This window comes from Lolium rigidum, chromosome 6 (assembly GCF_022539505.1).
Source record: "Lolium rigidum isolate FL_2022 chromosome 6, APGP_CSIRO_Lrig_0.1, whole genome shotgun sequence".
Taxonomy (NCBI): domain Eukaryota; kingdom Viridiplantae; phylum Streptophyta; class Magnoliopsida; order Poales; family Poaceae; genus Lolium; species Lolium rigidum.
Window position 1 is genome coordinate 124,774,207 of NC_061513.1, and position 18,525 is coordinate 124,792,731.

General features: G+C 43.6%; 1 protein-coding gene across 1 annotated transcript; it reads right to left on the reverse strand.

The window, feature by feature from the left end:
* Positions 1 to 2,725: 2,725 nt before the first annotated feature.
* Positions 2,726 to 7,055, reverse strand: LOC124665876 (vesicle transport v-SNARE 13-like). The gene is made up of 5 exons (XM_047203236.1): positions 6,798 to 7,055; positions 6,641 to 6,699; positions 6,175 to 6,363; positions 4,412 to 4,582; positions 2,726 to 3,020 (listed from the first exon to the last, which is right to left on the reverse strand). The coding sequence occupies exons 1-5, from the start codon at positions 6,889 to 6,891 to the stop codon at positions 2,871 to 2,873; spliced, it is 663 nt and encodes a 220-aa protein (XP_047059192.1). The 5' UTR covers positions 6,892 to 7,055; the 3' UTR covers positions 2,726 to 2,870.
* Between the last annotated feature and the right edge of the window lie 11,470 nt (positions 7,056 to 18,525).

An 18,525-nucleotide genomic window follows, 5' to 3' on the forward strand; every position in this document is an offset into this window, starting at 1 on the left:
GATCCTTGCCCTCTGCATTCTTTTTATTCCGTTCCGTCCACCAATCCCATATAAGAACTAACACCATATGTTTTTAATCACTTGGAAGAGACAAGATAACCTCAAACATTTCCCTCGAGGTAGGGGCAGACAAGAGCTTCACTTGAACATCCTCTAGTAGAGGAGTGAGCCACACATGTTTGACATGTCTGCATTTGAGGAACAATGGCCGCCATGCATCCTCATCCACCCGATATCACATCGGGCATCTGATGTCCAAATCAACTCTTGTTCTCTTGATATTTTTGTGTGTGGGCAGGCTATTACAGCATAGCCTCCAATTGAACACTTTCACCTTCCATGATAACTTCAAACTCCAGAACTTGTTCCATAAAGGGTTGATGGCTCCTGGAGCAGCCAGTGAGCTAGTATCATGGTGCATACGAGCATCTCACAGGCTAAACCCTAGCCTATACGGAGATTTGACTGAGAAAATTCCCTTACTCTCGAAATGACATGACACCTCGTCCTCCATCACCGGTCTGATTGGGATTGCGATAACTTCTTTAGCATCATCTCGATAAAATACAAAACGTACCATCTCCTCCTCATCCCAGCATGCATTTCCTTGATCCATAAGATCACACAACCTCATGGGATCATCTAGTTCATTGGGTGTACGTGGTCTCCTTGTAGTGCCCCTTAGTATCCATGGATCGTTAGAAAACATTGACAGTTTTTCCGGAACAAATCCGCCAAATGACACCATGTTTTAACAATTCCAGGCCCCTCAAAATGCTACGCCAAGTGTATGACATTGCTGGTTTCAGTCACACCTCAAGGCTCAAGTATAGCCGTGTTTGGATATTATGTGGCCTTCAAAACAATACAACAAAGGGAGTCCAGGTTTTGTAACATCTTTGAGAGGGGCGGCAGTGCGCATTCGGCTTGCGTCAGTGTCGGTAGTCGTCACTAGATGGTCCAAAGACCTACTTGTAATTTTATTACTTTTGAGTATGTTTGTACTACTATTGATGATTATTAATAGATTGGGGGAAGTTTCACAAAAATTAATACTCCCTCCGATTCATATTATTTAAAGCTAAAATGGATGTATCTACAACTAAAATATATCTACATATATCTATATTAGCCTTAAGCAATATGAATCGGAGGGAATACGTAGACCATGAAATCCGAGACCTGCCTCATCCTTCAACAATGATAAATTTTCCGAGTTAATTCATTCACACTTTGTTTATCCCAACATCACGAGATTGTTTTAGCCTACGCATTGTTTGCATATAGTCTACGCATTATTTGTATATACTTTATTCGAAAATAGGATGCCTATAATATTTGGATAAAGTTAAACTTCTTAAAATTTGATCAACTATATAGATAAAATGTCAACATTTATAATTCCAAATTAACATTTTTAAAAACCATCATGAAATATATTTTTATAATATGTGCATTTAAAATTTTAGATATTGATATTTTTATGTACGTAGTTGCTCAAACTTTTAAAAAAATTGACTTTAACTGAAAACTATAGGCATCCTAATTTGGGGAGGAAGTAGTTCCGCCATCTTAAATTCATTCCGTCGTTATTAGCCACTGGATACCACCACCCTCCCGTAGTCCCGTTGCACGCGGCACGTACGCACGCACGTATGTCATCCATTCCGTTCCGTCCAACACCCCGGTTTTCCGTTCAAAACCGTGGAAAACAATCGCAGCCCGTTGGAAAACAAACGCGGGAGGTGTTTGCATGCAGCCCGTTGCAAATTAAAGACCGCGCCTTCTCAAAAACGGATTCCCGGTGGAGTACACAACCTTCTGGAATGGCGTAACGCTCACTTGAACATCCTTCTGGAATGGCGTAACGCTCACAACCTTCTGGAATGGCGTAACGCTCACAACCTTCTGGAATGGCGTAAAGCAGCAGCAACAGAACTTCTGTCGGAAGGTTCGAGGAAGGTCACACTTGAACGCGTAACGCTCACGCGGATGAGCAAGATAAATGCCCAAACAATTCGTCAAAAAAAAGAGTGCGCAAGAAATTGGTCTCGCTGACGCTTTCCTGTTTCAGCGTTCGGGCAACCGCGGCAAATATGCGATTCCCTTCCAAAAAAGTCTCCTTCCATTCAAGGAAAGTCGTACCACGCATCATCCGCCTTCCATAGTCCTCGAGCTCGGGGCATCGCAGTCAAGGCCTTGATGCTGCTGGCCTTACCCGAAATGGGCAGCAAATCAAAGCATCAGATACGGCCATATCTATCGCATACTACCACCCACTTGCCGACCTAGATCAGCCGCTATCTTCTGCACGCACACCAGCAGATCTGCCGCCCACAGACTGCGTCTGCGTGCACAATAATTCAGAAAGCGTCTCCAAACTCGACAGCGATAACAGAATGGACGTAGAGCTGGCTAAACACAATAATTGGATGGTCAATGACAACAGTTCAGACTTCAGAGTTCTGAGTCTAGGACACACAATCCACGGAGTAGCGTAACAGGATGCACAACCAACATCAAATATGTAACACAACCAAGTACTACCTCCGTTCCACAATATAAGCCGTCCTAGAATCAGAACTAAGGCTTATATCGTGAAACAGAGTGATATTTCAGAAACATCTTCATGGAGACAACATATTTTTACCTTTTCTTTTCTTTTTGAATACTTACATCACAAATTGATCAGGCACATCTGATCAGAGTGTTACTATACATGACGTGACAATGAACCGCTCGAATGTTTGATGCTCGGGGAAACAGGTGAATTTGGAGGGACAGCCTGGGTTGTCCAATGTACAGCGTCCACACTACCTTACCACACAATCACTCAGCACACTTGCAACTTGGAGGACCTGCCTGGCTCACTAGGCGAACTTAAAGTACAGTATGATAAGTATGGCGAGAACTAGAGCTGACATGATTCCCCCAATGATCCACTTGTTCCTGTCCATCCTCTTTGACATCGCCGCCAGGATCTTTTTACTCTTGCCAATGTTATCATCGACACCATGCAACTGTGAGCATCAATAATGGAGTTGTGAATATATTTGTTTGATGGGAGCAGAGGTGTGAACAAATAAGTAAATGTAAAAATCATGGTTATAGCGAACATTGGCCTGTAACTTTGTAAGTAATGTCACTATCAAAGTGACAGAACCTAACAGAATAACAAAACAAGGAATAAAGATGGGAGTCATGCTGGCAATCACTCGTTTTTATGCTATCAGCGTCCATAAGCCCTCCACATACAAAAATTACAGTACGTTAATCCCGCAGATAGAACAACGGCAAATCATGAGACAAAAACACATCTTCATGCTGAAAAGTACTTTAGATTGCCGCACTATTTCACAGGAATTTCAGTCAGTGCAGCTAACTGAAGGGTTTGTGCAGAAATAAAGATATCAACAAATGCATATGCACAAAAAGGGAGGTTACTACTGGCTCTTTATATCCAAGAGAATAGACCAATGAGATCTGTAACTTCTGAATATTAGAGACCTCAAGTGGCGGAGGCTGAATAAAGGACTTGTCTCTATGCTAGGAGTAACATGCAGTTCAACACATCATGCACAATAAAACACATGTTCACCCAGTGACCCAGAACAGACTAACACACATGAATAAGAATGCTCCAATACTAAGCATGTGTGAGCATAGCTACCTAAGCAGCGTGCTTTCACAAACATGCAATTGTTTCGTATAACAAATTTAAGTATACACAAGGAATATAATATATCAGGTTATAGATAAATTGTGGAGAAAATACAAAATGAACTAAATTGTTTAAGTTGGAGACACCTTTCAAAGCTGCTGCACCTAATACCATTTAATAAACTAAATGGACTACAGTTCCATTTTGAAACGAATGTCAACTTAACCTTATTTATACATAGATATAGAGTATAAATCAATCAAACTTAGAACCTAACTGCTAGCATTCAATTGTTACATATATTTGCTGGTTGCAGCTGATCTACCTATTTACCAGCAAACCAACGGGATGGAGGAATGAAGAACGGAAGAGAGCTTTAGTAGTAGTGATGGATCACATAATATTACTAGAGGTGTAATTTCATCACCAAGGGGGAGTGGGCATTGGCGAGGATTTGGTAAAACCCTTCCTTTCAGCCAATCCCCTCAAATACTCTTCCATCCAAATCCACTAGTACGGAGGAGTGTTTTCAATTTACACAAAAATGCAGAGGTTTGTGAGGGGTATCTTAGGTTTATCCCATGCAAAACCGGCTTGGTAAACAAACTATTGGGGATTTTTCTGGATCTTGAACTAGACCAGGATAATCACCTCCAATCCCTTGAATACACTTTAAATACACTAGAATTATACAAGGAAATCTAAATAAGAGTAACAGGGAGAAAAAAGCAGTTATGACTGAATACATACGGTGGTGTGGGCATGCAGTAGTGACTGCCGTTGTTGATGAAGGTCCTGAAGAATTGACACACCAAGATCTTCTGCCTCCAGCATAGTTGTCCGGCTCTGTTTAATTCTGTCAGTGGACTGATTCAGTCGCTCAGTTGTCATCATCAACCTCCCCCTTTGATCAGTAGACACCTGAGCCAGTAAATAATCCACAAGCACAACATGAGTACTAAAAAATAGGAAACATTAAGAACTTTTAGATAATGCTTAAGAAATAAGAATGAACATAGTAATGTTGCGTTATCCTATACACTTCAAATATGTCAGACAAAGAACAATGTTTCCAGCAAACAGAAAGGCAACCCATGGAATTTATAGTAGTATCCATCCAGGAATATATAAAGTGGATAGTACGGTCTTTCTTCTGAATAGTAAGTAGCCTCATACGTATTCCTGGATGTTGCTGGTACTTCCTGCTTAAGAACAGGTGTATTTTTTTTGGTCCAAGCAAGTACAGTTCTTCTCAAAAAGCGGGTACAGTTCTGCACATGCAGTTTACTTTCTCAGGCAACAAGCATGCTACTGAAAGTAAAATGGTACTAATACTTTGTATAAGACGCATCTATAAATTGTAATACTGATTTCCTTGTTAATGAGCATATTTAAAAAAGATTGAGTCATTTTCCCCATCTTTGTTTCCTCTGTAACTTGCTTTGGCAGATCATCATGTTCAATACGAAAGCACTTTGTTTCTTCAATAACAATAGCCAAATGCAACTCATAACTCAAAACAAACCATAGTTAGTTAGGGGACATACGAGTCCTGACGAAAAACGGAATTCAGTGGCATAGTGGAGAGACAATGTCCATTGGGAATCGAAACCTAGAAGTATATCAAATAACTGATAATCAAATTATATGCTTCTAAATTAACATTTAGCATGTCGCATGTTATAAAAAAATAGAACAAAAAGGGTGGGATAAGTGTAGATGCCACTGCAATGGTCATCATTTTGAGATTTTCACTGCAATCATCATCAACTCATCATTTTCGAAAAAGTCATTGCAATCACCAGCATTTTTTGAGAAATGTTATCCATTGTGCAACAACCAAAAGATACGGAATAACCTGACTAGACCAACATTCAATTTTTTTGACTAAGGTACCCAAGTTCTGAACTGAATAGCACGATTGACAAGGCAAACAAACTGAGGTGAAATATTGTGTTCATAGGTCGCACCCTGTCTGATCATGTGTTACAGAACAAATAAACTTGTCACTGCACGCACTCTAACCATAATTGAGTAATGAGCAACATTACTAAATACACCTTCAATGGCACAACTCAAGTACAGGTTGAACCAATGGAGTAAAGTACTAGTATAACTCAAAATAACCCAGCTGAAATTAAATATGGATCTATTAGTCTAATCATGGGCAACAATAAGGTTCCATAATACTGTCAGTAATTTATATATGTATGGTTCCACATTTGAATGAACATAATGTATCACCCTCGGTCATCATTTTAGCACCAACCCAAGCACCTAATATCAAGTACCACATAGGAAGGTGTATATACAGAGAGTTACCAGGATATTAAGAGCACACAAATTCCTCTATCGTACGTACTTAAATGTGGCATGCATAGGATATCGTATTTTGACAAAGGTTACATATTATAAATGAACGTAATTAACAGAACCGGACATCTGTGGGGGCTACAATGTCAAGCCAGAACAGTCTAAGCGGCGATTGAACCGCTGTAAGTTAGAGCGCTCACCGCGAGTGTGTCAGCCATGCCAGATTCAAGGAGTTCCTCCCTTGTAGCCTGCCTGGCATTGGGCGCCGAGATCCTCTTGACCTCGCTCTTGAGGTTGTTGAGGTCAGATTTGTATTCCCGCAGCTTAGCAAGCAAACCTGCCTTCGTGCTCGGCTGCAGGCTCCTCGCCTCCAGGTCCATCTTCCGAATCTGCATATACATAACATAAAAGAGAACATCACATACTGCCTCATCTCCCAGTGCAACAAGGGTACACGCAGTCTCAAAGCCCAGATAATCTGCACAGCTCCCCCAAATCACACATTCAAGCCATTACACCTATAAGATGCCTCCACGGCTACACCTCGCAGAATACCACGCGCAATTCTAATTGCTCCGCGACAGCAGAATGTCGGTCATCAGATTCGCATAGCTATGTAGGACAGAGGATCCCGAAATTCGAAACCCGTAATATATAAGTATTTACCAGCGATTCAGCTTCCTGCACGCCGGACTGTATCTCGGAGAGCCTCTGCTTCTTCTTCTCTGCGAAGACCTCGCCGTGTTAGACGAAACCAAGAACTAGAAATCAAAACGGGGGGACGAATCCCCCGGCAAGGGCAGACGGGCAGCTGGGCACGTACCTCCATCGAGAGCGGAGGCGGCGGTGCACTTGCGGAAGAGGGAGGCGGAGACCTCGCAGTACTGGCGCTCGTAGCCCTCGAACACCTCGCTCATGGCTGCTCCCCTCGATCGCCTCCGTCCGTCCGCGCGCGCGCCCGAATCCCCCCTTCCGAATTCCGCGCCCAAATCGCTCCGCGGCCTCGAATCGAGCGGGCACGAAATCGGCGAGGATTCGGACCGGGCGGACTTGGCGAGCGAGGATTCGATGGAAGCTTCGGGTCTTGATTGGGGGATTTGGTGTCGGAGAGTCCGATAAAATAGGCGGATTAGCCTTCGCGGGCAAGGCGTGCGCACTGGCAACTTGGCATTGTGCGTTAATTGGGATTGGGACACTGCCTTGTGGGACCGTCCGATTTGTGGATATCCTGTTAAGAAGCAAAGCTGACGGCGCGGCAACACTTATTTAATGTTTATCATTTTTCCTTACAAATCCTGTGAAACTGAATCTTCTCATACTCTGTAATTTTTTCCATTTGAAATCTTATTATGGGCTGGTTGGCAAGCTGTACCACCCTGATCAGGCCAGGATGACCTTCTTGAGCAAGAAGAAAGAGAGGAGGGGATTTGTTCTTTCCTTTCTCAATTCACTCAGGCCTTGTAACCACGTGGTTCAGTTCCGCCGGGATAATTTTCGGCCCAGCTCCATTGATGCATTCGGTTAACACTGGGGCGAGAAATTTCCCGGCCCAATCCACCCCGATCTCCTCCAAACCACCGGGGAAATAAAAATCGCCTCATACCTCGTGGAACCATTCCCCGAAGCGACCGGAAAAAGTCCTCTCGCAAGTTGACGGTGGTGGCAACGCATCTTGGAAGGGGCGGCGGCGAGGCGTTCTGCAGCTGATGGCGACGGAGGCGATGCGTCCTGCAGGCTGCAGCCAATGGCGGCGTCAACGCTTGGAGCTGGCGGCGGCGAGGCGTCCTGTGGCTGATGGCGACGGAGGCGATGCGTCCTGCAGGCTGCAGCCAATGGCGGCGTCAACGCTTGGAGCTGGCGGCGCGTATTGGAGCCGGCGGCGGCGACGCGACTTGGAGCCGGCGGCAGCGATGCGTCCTGGATCGGGGACGACAGCGACGCGTCCTGCAGCTGGCGGCAGTGCCGCGTCCTGGATCTGGCGGCGATGGTGACGCGTCCTGGAGCTGCCGCCGGCGGCGCCGCGTCCTTGATCCGGCGGCGAAGGTGACATGTCTTGGAGCCGACGCCAGCGCGACCCATCCTGCAGCTGGTGGCGACACGTATTCTTCGAGCTGACAGCATCAATGCTTCTCCGTCTCCGCGTAAGTAGTCCCTGTCCAACTGACATCACCTGTGCTGCTTGCTTCCCGCCGTTCTCTGGTACTTGGTGACTGCAGGGATTAACCGAATGGAAATAAATTGGGGAGATTAGTAGGGGTTGTGGGGAGAATGGTAGTGGGGGATTGGGGTGATGGTTCGGGGTTCACCCATATACCGGCAGGGATAGATCCTCTAGTGGATTTAACCCACTGCAACCGAACGAAGCCTCATGGATATACCGTCACTACAGGAGTTGGCTTTGTAGCCGCTTACCACTCGACTACTGGCACGCAGGCCCAACACACACTTACACTTTCCCCCTTACCTTACATCACCAACGCTCCCAGGTCCTTGGTGATGTGCTCGTGTATCTAAGGCTCAGTGTCCTACGTGACAATACCCCTCGAGGAAAATTTGCTTGTCCCCAAGCAAGAACCGCTGGAAAACGAGTCTTCAACACCTCCCAATCATCCCATGTTGCCGATGTTTCTGGAAGAGATGACCACTTGACCAGTACCTGAGTGATAGCGGCGTTACTGACATAGGCATCCCCAATGGGCCTGCCGAAGAAGGTACCCGAGGTTTACTGAAGGCCCACGACCCGAAGATTACAAAGCCCGGAAGCCCAATAAGGCGTTGACATGGAAGATAGAGATATGTTAGGAATAGAGACTTGTAATTATACGGGACGAACTCAAAGAGTCTCCCGCTGTTTCTAACTTGTACATCACGAAACCTTCGGCTCCACCTCCTATATAAGGTGGAGTCGAGGGAGAAAGAAAGGATCGATTCATTGTCAACACAACCCTAGTTTTTAACAGACGAGCCCCTCTTCGGCTGAAACCTTCGAGATCTACTTGCCCTCTACTTTCCACGAAACCCTAGTCTACAACTTGTAGGCATTGACAAGTTGATACCATTTCAATTGGCACCGTCTGTGGGAACTAGAGGCGACAAGGAGCTGATCTCGATGGCACGTTCAACATCGTCGACATCTTCGGTGGCAAGCAACGCGATGGATGGAGGTAAATAGATCAAAACTGGTCTCATTGATTTTGTTCCTCACCCTCCCGCCCGTGTGGATGCATATGCCTATCCGGAGGAGCCAATGGAGATGACGTTCGGAAGTTTTCACTTCTCCGTCGGGAGAGAAGGATCACATCGCCTAGCGGCACCGATTTTTTCGGGACCGTTAGCAGTTGATTCCGATTTCTCGGGGTCATCATCGTCAAGCAAGTCAAGCAACAAGGAAGCTTCGTCGGCAAGCTACGTCAAGCCCTCCGCCAGTGAAGATCTCGCCGATCTGTTCGGCAGGATGTCTTTCGGGTCGTTCACATACTCCGATCTGGACATCGACTCTGAAAGCATCTACAGCTTCAACTTCATCGACAAATCTACTTCTATTCGGGAGGTCTTCACCGATCGTTACGATGGTGTCACCGACCCCGAAGATGAACACGCAATGCCAACATACCACCAAGTCTATGCAATCGGCGAGTGATACGCGTACAGCACGCGTCCGTTGGGAACCCCAAGAGGAAGGTGTGATGCGTACAGCGGCAAGTTTTCCCTCAGTATGAAACAAAGGTTTATCGAACCAGTAGGAGCCAAGAAGCACGTTGAAGGTTGATGCCAGCGAGATGTAGTGCGGCGCAACACCAGGGATTCCGGCGCCAACGTGGAACCTGCACAACACAACCAAAGTACTTTGCCCCAAAGAAACAGTGAGGTTGTCAATCTCACCGGCTTGTTGTAACAAAGGATTAGATGTATAGTGTGGATGATGATTGTTTGCAGAGAACAGTAGAACAAGTATTGCATTAGATTGTATTTCAGATGTAAAGAATGGACCGGGGTCCACAGTTCACTAGAGGTGTCTCTCCCATAAGATAAATAGCATGTTGGGTGAACAAATTACAGTTGGGCAATTGACAAATAGAGAGGGCATGACCATGCACATACATGATATGATGAGTATTGTGAGATTTAATTGGGCATTACGACAAAGTACATAGACCGCTATCCGAGCATGCATCTATGCCTAAAAAGTCCACCTTCAGGTTATCATCCGAACCCCTTCCAGTATTAAGTTGCAAACAACAGACAATTGCATTAAGTAAGGTGCGTAATGTAATCAATAACTACATCCTCGGACATAACATCAATGTTTTATCCCTAGTGGCAACAGCACATCCATAACCTTAGGGGTTTCTGTCACTCCTCCAGATTCACGGAGACATGAACCCACTATCGAGCATAAATACTCCCTCTTGGAGTTACTAGCAAAAACTTGGCCAGAGCCTCTACTAATAACGGAGAGCATGCAAGATCATAAACAACACATAGATATAAATTGATAATCAACATAACATAGTATTCTCTATTCATCGGATCCCAACAAACACAACATATAGCATTACGGATAGATGATCTTGATCATGTTCGGCAGCTCACAAGATCCGACAATGAAGCACATAAGGAGAAGACAACCATCTAGCTACCGCTATGGACCCATAGTCCAGGGGTAGACTACTCACTCATCACTCCGGAGGCGACCATGGCGGCGTAGAGTCCTCCGGGAGATGAATCCCCTCTCCGGCAGGGTGCCGGAGGCGATCTCCTGAATCCCCCGAGATGGGATTGGCGGCGGCGGCGTCTCTGGAAGGTTTTCCGTATCGTGGCTCTCTGTACTGGGGGTTTCGCGACGAAGGCTATTTGTAGGCGGAAGGGCAGGTCAAGGGGCGTCACGAGGGGCCCACACAGAAGGTCGGCGCGGCCAGGGCTTGGGCCGCGCCGGCCTAGCGTGGCGCCGCCTCGTGGCCCCACTTCGTTAGCTCTCCGGTCTTCTGGAAGCTTCGTGTGAAAATAGGCCCCTGGGCGTTGATTTCGTCCAATTCCGAGAATATTTCCTTACTAGGATTTCTGAAACCAAAAACATTGATGCTGGCTCTTCGGCATCTCGTTAATAGGTTAGTGCCGGAAAATGCATAAATATGACATAAAGTATGCATAAAACATGTAGATATCATCAATAATGTGGCATGGAACATAAGAAATTATCGATACGTCGGAGACGTATCAGCATCCCCAAGCTTAGTTTACGCTCGTCCCGAGCAGGTAAACGATAACAAAGATAATTTCTGGAGTGACATGCCATCATAACCTTGATCATACTATTGTAAGCATATGTAACGAATGCAGCGATCAAAACAATGGTAATGCAATGAGTAAACAACTGAATCATATAGCAAAGACTTTTCATGAATAGTACTTCAAGACAAGCATCAATAAGTCTTGCATAAGGGTTAACTCATAAAGCAATAATTCATAGTAAAGGTATTGAAGCAACACAAAGGAAGATTAAGTTTCAGCGGTTGCTTTCAACTTATAACATGTATATCTCATGGATATTGTCAATGTAAAGTAATATAACAAGTGCAATATGCAAGTATGTAGGAATCAATGCACAGTTCACACAAGTGTTTGCTTCTTGGGATGGAGAGAGATAGGTGAACTGACTCAACAATAAAAGTAAAAGAATGGTCCTTCAAAGAGGAAAACATCGATTGCTATATTTGTGCTAGAGCTTTGATTTTGAAAACAAGAAACAATTTTGTCAACGGTAGTAATAAAGCATATGTGTTATGTAAATTATATCTTACAAGTTGCAAGCCTCATGCATAGTATACTAATAGTGCCCGCACCTTGTCCTAATTAGCTCGGATTACCGGAATTATCGCAATGCACATGTTTTAACCAAGTGTCACAAAGGGGTACCTCTATGCCGCCTGTACAAAGGTCTAAGGAGAAAGCTCGCATTGGATTTCTCGCTATTGATTATTCTCAACTTAGACATCCATACCGGGACAACATAGACAACATATAATGGACTCCTCTTTAATGCATAAGCATGTAGCAATAATTAATTTTCTCATATGAGATTGAGGATATATGTCCAAAACTGAAACTTCCACCATGATTCATGGCTTTAGTTAGCGGCCCAATGTTCTTCTCTAACAATATGCATGCTCTAACCATTAAATAAGTGGTAAATCTCCCTTACTTCGGACAAGACGGACATGCATAGCAACTCACATGATATTCAACAAAGAGTAGTTGATGGCGTCCCCAGGAACATGGTTATCGCACAACAAGCAACTTAATAAGAGATAAAGTGCATAAGTACATATTCAATACCACAATAGTTTTTAGGCCATTTGTCCCATGAGCTATATATTGTAAAGGTAGAGGATAGAAATTTTAAAGGTAGCACTCAAGCAATTTACTTTGGAATGGCGGAGAAATACCATGTAGTAGGTAGGTATGGTGGACACAAATGGCATAGTGGTTGGCTCAAGTATTTTGGATGCATGAGAAGTATTCCCTCTCGATACAAGGTTTAGGCTAGCAAGGCTATTTGAAACAAACACAAGGATGAAGCGGTGCAGCAAAACTCACATAAAAGACATATTGTAAACATTATAAGACTCTACACCGTCTTCCTTGTTGTTCAAACTCAATACTAGAAATTATCTAGACCTTAGAGAGACCAAATATGCAAACCAAATTTTAGCATGCTCTATGTATTTCTTCATTATTAGGTGCAAAGTATATGATGCAAGAGCTTAAACTTGAGCACAACAATTGCCAAGTATCACATTATCCAAGACATTTTAGCAATTACTACATGTATCATTTTCCAATTCCAACCATATAACAATTTAACGAAGAAGAAACTTCGCCATGAATATTATGAGTAAAGCCTAAGGACATATTTGTCCATATGCAACAGCGGAGAGTGTCTCTCTCCCACACAATGAATGCTAGGATCCATTTTATTCAAACAAAACAAAAACAAAAACAAACCGACGCCCCAAGCAAAGCACATAAGATGTGATGGAATAAAAATATAGTTTCAGGGGAGGAACCTGATAATGTTGTTGATGAAGAAGGGGATGCCTTGGGCATCCCCAAGCTTAGACGCTTGAGTCTTCTTGATATATGCGAGGGTGAACCACCGGGGCATCCCCAAGCTTAGAGCTTTCACTCTCCTTGATCATGTTGTATCATCTCCCTCTCTTGATCCTTGAAAACTTCCTCCACACCAAACTCAAAACAACTCATTAGAGGGTTAGTGCACAATCAAAATATACATGTTCAGAGGTGACATAATCATTATTAACACTTCTGGACATTGCACAAAGCTACTGAAAGTCAATGGAATCGAAATATCCATCAAGCATAGCAAAACAGGCAATGCGAAATAAAAGGCAGAATCTGTCAAAACAGAACAGTTCGTAAAGACGAATTTTATTGAGGCACCAGACTTGCTCAATGAAAATGCTCAAATTGAATGAAAGTTGCGTACATATCTGAGGATCACTCACGTAAATTGGAATAATTTTCCGAGTTACCTACAGAGAATTTTGCCCAGATTCGTGACAGCAAAGAAATTTGTTTCTGCGCAGTAATCCAAATCTAGTATGAACCTTACTATCAACGACTTTACTTGGCACAACAATGCACAAAACTAAGATAAGGAGAGGTTGCTACAGTAGTAACAACTTCCAAGACTCAAATATAAAATAAAGGTACTGTAGTAAAAACATGGGTTGTCTCCCATAAGCGCTTTTTTTTAACGTCTTTCAGCTAGGCGCAGAAAGTGTGTATCAAGTATTATCAAGAGATGGTGTATCAACATTACCTTGGGCTTTACCCTTACCTTTCTTGTTCTTTTTCTTACTCTTTGATTTAGGGAATACATGTCTTCCCCCGGTGTAGAGGTGAATTTCGGGGTGCCTTCTCCCATATCTATGACTGCTCCCAATAGTTTCAGCAGGGATCTTCCGAGTGTGATTTGTCCTGTTCCTGCACATTCAATAACAAGATAATCAATGGATATTGTTCTTCCAAGAATGGTTGTATGCACACCTGCGGCTATTCCCTTAGGAATTATAACAGAGTTATCAATAAGAGTTATTCCTTCTCCCCCTTCAACGAATCCCCAAAGTTTCAAAGATTCATGAATACTCTCAGGCATAAGGCAAAATTCAGACATAATATCACAATTGGCATGAAGAGTTTGATCACCGATATCAATTTTAATAGTAGGATCCCATAATGAAGGTTCAGAGTTCACTAAAACTTGTTCAAGACGGTTACGAACATAGCGATAGTTGTCATTCAAGCGAGATGCACTTGTCTCAAGAGTGTTCAATCTATTATAAATGCTAATAAGGGCTGAATCAAAGTTATTAGCTGAATCATGTGATGCAACCAACTTCTTTATGGCATTAAAAGCTTGATCCCCATTGCAATGAAGGAAATCTCCTCCCACTAAAGCATCCAAGGCATATCTATAGCGAATCATAAGACCAAAATAAAAGTTACTAAGGAGCAAACTTAGAGTCATTTGAGGTTCGACTTTACGATAAGAAGTGAAAATTCTGGACCAAGCATCTTTAAAACTCTCCTCATCCCCTTGTTTAAAAGTGAAGACTAATTCTTCAGGTGAAGAAGTAACAAGTGCAGAACTAGACATGGTAACAAAAGTAAAATGCAAATAACTAAATAAAATGCAAGTAACTAATTTTTTTGTGTTTTTAATATAGAGTGCAAACAAGACAGTAAATAAAGTAAAGCTAGCAACTAATTTTTTTGTATTTTGATTTAGTGCAGCAAACAAAGTAGTAAATAAAATAAAGCAAGACAAAAACAAAGTAAAGAGATTGGGATGTGGAGACTCCCCTTGCAGCGTGTCTTGATCTCCCTGGCAACGGCGCCAGAAAAAGAGCTTGATACGCGTACAGCACGCGTCCGTTGGGAACCCCAAGAGGAAGGTGTGATGCGTACAACGGCAAGTTTTCCCTCAGTATGAAACCAAGGTTTATTGAACCAGTAGGAGCCAAGAATCACGTTGAAGGTTGATGGCGGCGAGATGTAGTGTGGCGCAACACCAGGGATTCCGGTGCCAACGTGGAACCTGCACAACACAACCAAAGTACTTTGCCCCAACGAAACAGTGAGGTTGTCAATCTCACCTGCTTGCTGTAACAAATGATTAGATATATAGTGTGGATGATGATTGTTTGCAAAGAACAGTAGAACAAGTATTGCAGTAGATTGTATTTCAGACGTAAAGAATGGACCGGGGTCCACAGTTCACTAGAGGTGTCTCTCCCATAAGATAAATAGCATGTTGGGTGAACAAATTACAGTTGGGCAATTGACAAATAGAGAGGGCATGACCATGCACATACATGATATGATGAGTATTGTGAGATTTAATTGGGCATTACGACAAAGTACATAGACCGCTATCCGAGCATGCATCTATGCCTAAAAGTCCACCTTCAGGTTATCATCCGAAACCCTTCCAGTATTAAGTTGCAAACAACAGACAATTGCATTAAGTATAGTGCGTAATATAATCAATAACTACATCCTCGGACATAGCATCAATGTTTTATCCCTAGTGGCAACAGCACATCCATAACCTTAGGGGTTTCTGTCACTCCCCGGATTCACGGAGACATGAACCCACTATCGAGCATAAATACTCCCTCTTGGAGTTACTAGCAAAAACTTGGCCAGAGCCTCTACTAATAACGGAGAGCATGCAAGATCATAAACAACACATAGATATAAATTGATAATCAACATAACATAGTATTCTCTATTCATCGGATCCCAATAAACACAACATATAGCATTACAGATAGATGATCTTGATCATGTTCGGCAGCTCACAAGATCCGACAATGAAGAACATAAGGAGAAGACAACCATCTAGCTACTGCTATGGACCCATAGTCCAGGGGTAGACTACTCACTCATCACTCCGGAGGCGACCATGGCGGCGTAGAGTCCTCCGGGAGATGAATCCCCTCTCCGGCAGGGTGCCGGAGGCGATCTCCTGAATTCCCCGAGATGGGATAGGCGGCGGCGTCTCTAGAAGGTTTTCCGTATCGTGGCTCTCGGTACTGGGGGTTTCGCGACGAAGGCTATTTGTAGGCGGAAGGGCAGGTCAAGGGGTGATGTCTACTGGAGCTTCTATTCTTGTAGACAGTGTTGGGCCTCCAAGAGCAGAGGTTTGTAGAACAACAACAAGTTTCCCTTAAGTGGATCACCCAAGGTTTATCGATCTCAGGGAGTAAGAGGTCAAAGATATCCCTCTCAAGCAACCCTGCAACCACAAAGCAAGAAGTCTCTTGTGTCCCCAACACACCTAATATGTGCACTAGTTCGGCGAAGAGATAGTGAAATACAGGTGGTATGAATAAGTATGAGCAGTAGTAATAGCGCCAGAAAAGTGCTTGCTGGCGTGTGATGGATGGTGGTAATATTGCAGTAAGTAGAGATGCAGTAGAACAGTAAACAAGCAGCGATAGCAGTATTTGCGAACAAGGCCTAGGGATTATACTTTCACTAGTGGACACTCTCAACATTGATCACATAACAGAATAAATAGATAGATGCTAGACTCTACACCCTCTTGTTGGATGATAAACACCACTAACTGTGTAGGATTACACGAACCCTCAATGCCGGAGTTAACAAGCTCCACAATATTCGATGTTCATATTTAAATAACCTTAGAGTGCATGACAGATCAACATAACCAAACCAAGTACTAACATAGCATGCACACTGTCACCTTCACGCTACGAAAGGAGGCATAGATCACATCAATACTATCATAGCAATAGTTAACTTCATAATCTACAAGAGATCACGATCATAGCCTACGCCAAGTACTACACGATGCACACACTGTCACCATTACACCGTGCAGGAGGAATAAACTACTTTAATAACATCACTAGAGTAGCACACAGATAAATTGTGATATAAAACACATTGCAATCATAAAGAGATATAAATAAGCACTTCACTATGCTCTTCATAACAGTGAATAAGTATTCTGTGAAATATAGCCTAAGAGACCCACACGGTGCACACACTCGTCACCTTTACACACGTGGGACAAGGAGTCTCCGGAGATCACATAAGTAAAATCCACTTGACTAGCATAATGACATCTAGATTACAAGCATCATCATATGAATCTCAATCATGTAAGGCAGCTCATGAGATTATTGTATTGAAGTACATAGGAGAGAGATTAACCACATAGCTACCGGTACAGCCCCGAGCCTCGATGGAGAACTACTCCCTCCTCATGGGAGACAGCAGCGGTGGTGAAGATGGCGGTGGTGTCGATGGAGAAGCCTTCCGGGGGCACTTCCCCGTCCCGGCGGCGTGCCGGAACAGAGACTCCTGTCCCCCAGATCTTGGCTTCGCGATGGCGGCGGCTCTGGATGGTTTCTCTTACCGTGGCTTTCCCGTCTCGAGGTTTTAGGTCGAGGGGGCTTAAATAGGCGAAGAGGCGGCGTCAGAGGGTCGAAGAGGCGGTGAGATGATAGGGCGGCGCGGCCAGGGCCTGGGCCGCGCCGGCCTACCTCCTGGGCCCACCAAGGCTCCCCTCTGGCGACTCTCGGGTGTTCTGGAAGTTTGTGGAAAAATAGGATGCTGGGCGTTGATTTCGTCCGATTCCGAGAATATTTCCTTACTAGGATTTCTGAAACCAAAAACAGCAGAAAACAACAAGCGGCCCTTCGGCATCTCGTCAATAGGTTAGTTCCGGAAAATGCATAAATATGACATAAAGTATGCATAAAACATGTAGATATCATCAATAATGTGGCATGGAACATAAGAAATTATCGATACGTCGGAGACGTATCGGCATCCCCAAGCTTAGTTTACGCTCGTCCCGAGCGAGTAAACGATAACAAAGATAATTTACGGAGTGAAATGCCATCATAACCTTGATCATACTATTGTAAGCATATGTAATGAATGCAGCGATCCAAACAATGGTAAATGACATGAGTAAACAAATGAATCATATAGCAAAGACTTTTCATGAATAGTACTTCAAGACAAGCATCAATAAGTCTTGCATAAGAGTTAACTCATAAAGCAATAGTTCAAAGTAAAGGTATTGAAGCAACACAAGGGAAGATTAAGTTTCAGCGGTTGCTTTCAACTTGTAACATGTATATCTCATGGATATTGTCAATGTAAAGTAATATAACAAGTGCAATATGCAAGTATGTAGGAATCAATGCACAGTTCACACAAGTGTTTGCTTCTTGAGATGGAAAGAAATAGGTGAACTGACTCAACAATAAAAGTAAAAGAATGGCCCTTCGCAGAGGGAAGCATCGATTGCTATATTTGTGCTAGAGCTTTGGTTTCGAAAACAAGAAACAATTTTGTCAACGGTAGTAATAAAGCATATGCATCATGTAAATTATATCTTACAAGTTGCAAGCCTCATGCATAGTATACTAATAGTGCCCGCACCTTGTCCTAATTAGCTCGGGTTACCTGGATTATCATTGCAA

What these genes read in the sequence shown, in the direction of transcription:
- LOC124665876 (XM_047203236.1), bottom strand. Translation starts at nt 6,891, where the DNA reads ATGAGCGAGGTGTTCGAGGGCTACGAGCGCCAGTACTGCGAGGTCTCC. An exon ending in TGCAGGAAGCTGAATCGCTG is followed by an intron (nt 6,364 to 6,640) that starts GTAAATACTTAT and finishes ATGTATATGCAG; the next exon opens with ATTCGGAAGATGGACCTGGA. An exon ending in GCATGGCTGACACACTCGCG is followed by an intron (nt 4,583 to 6,174) that starts GTGAGCGCTCTA and finishes TTACTGGCTCAG; the next exon opens with GTGTCTACTGATCAAAGGGG.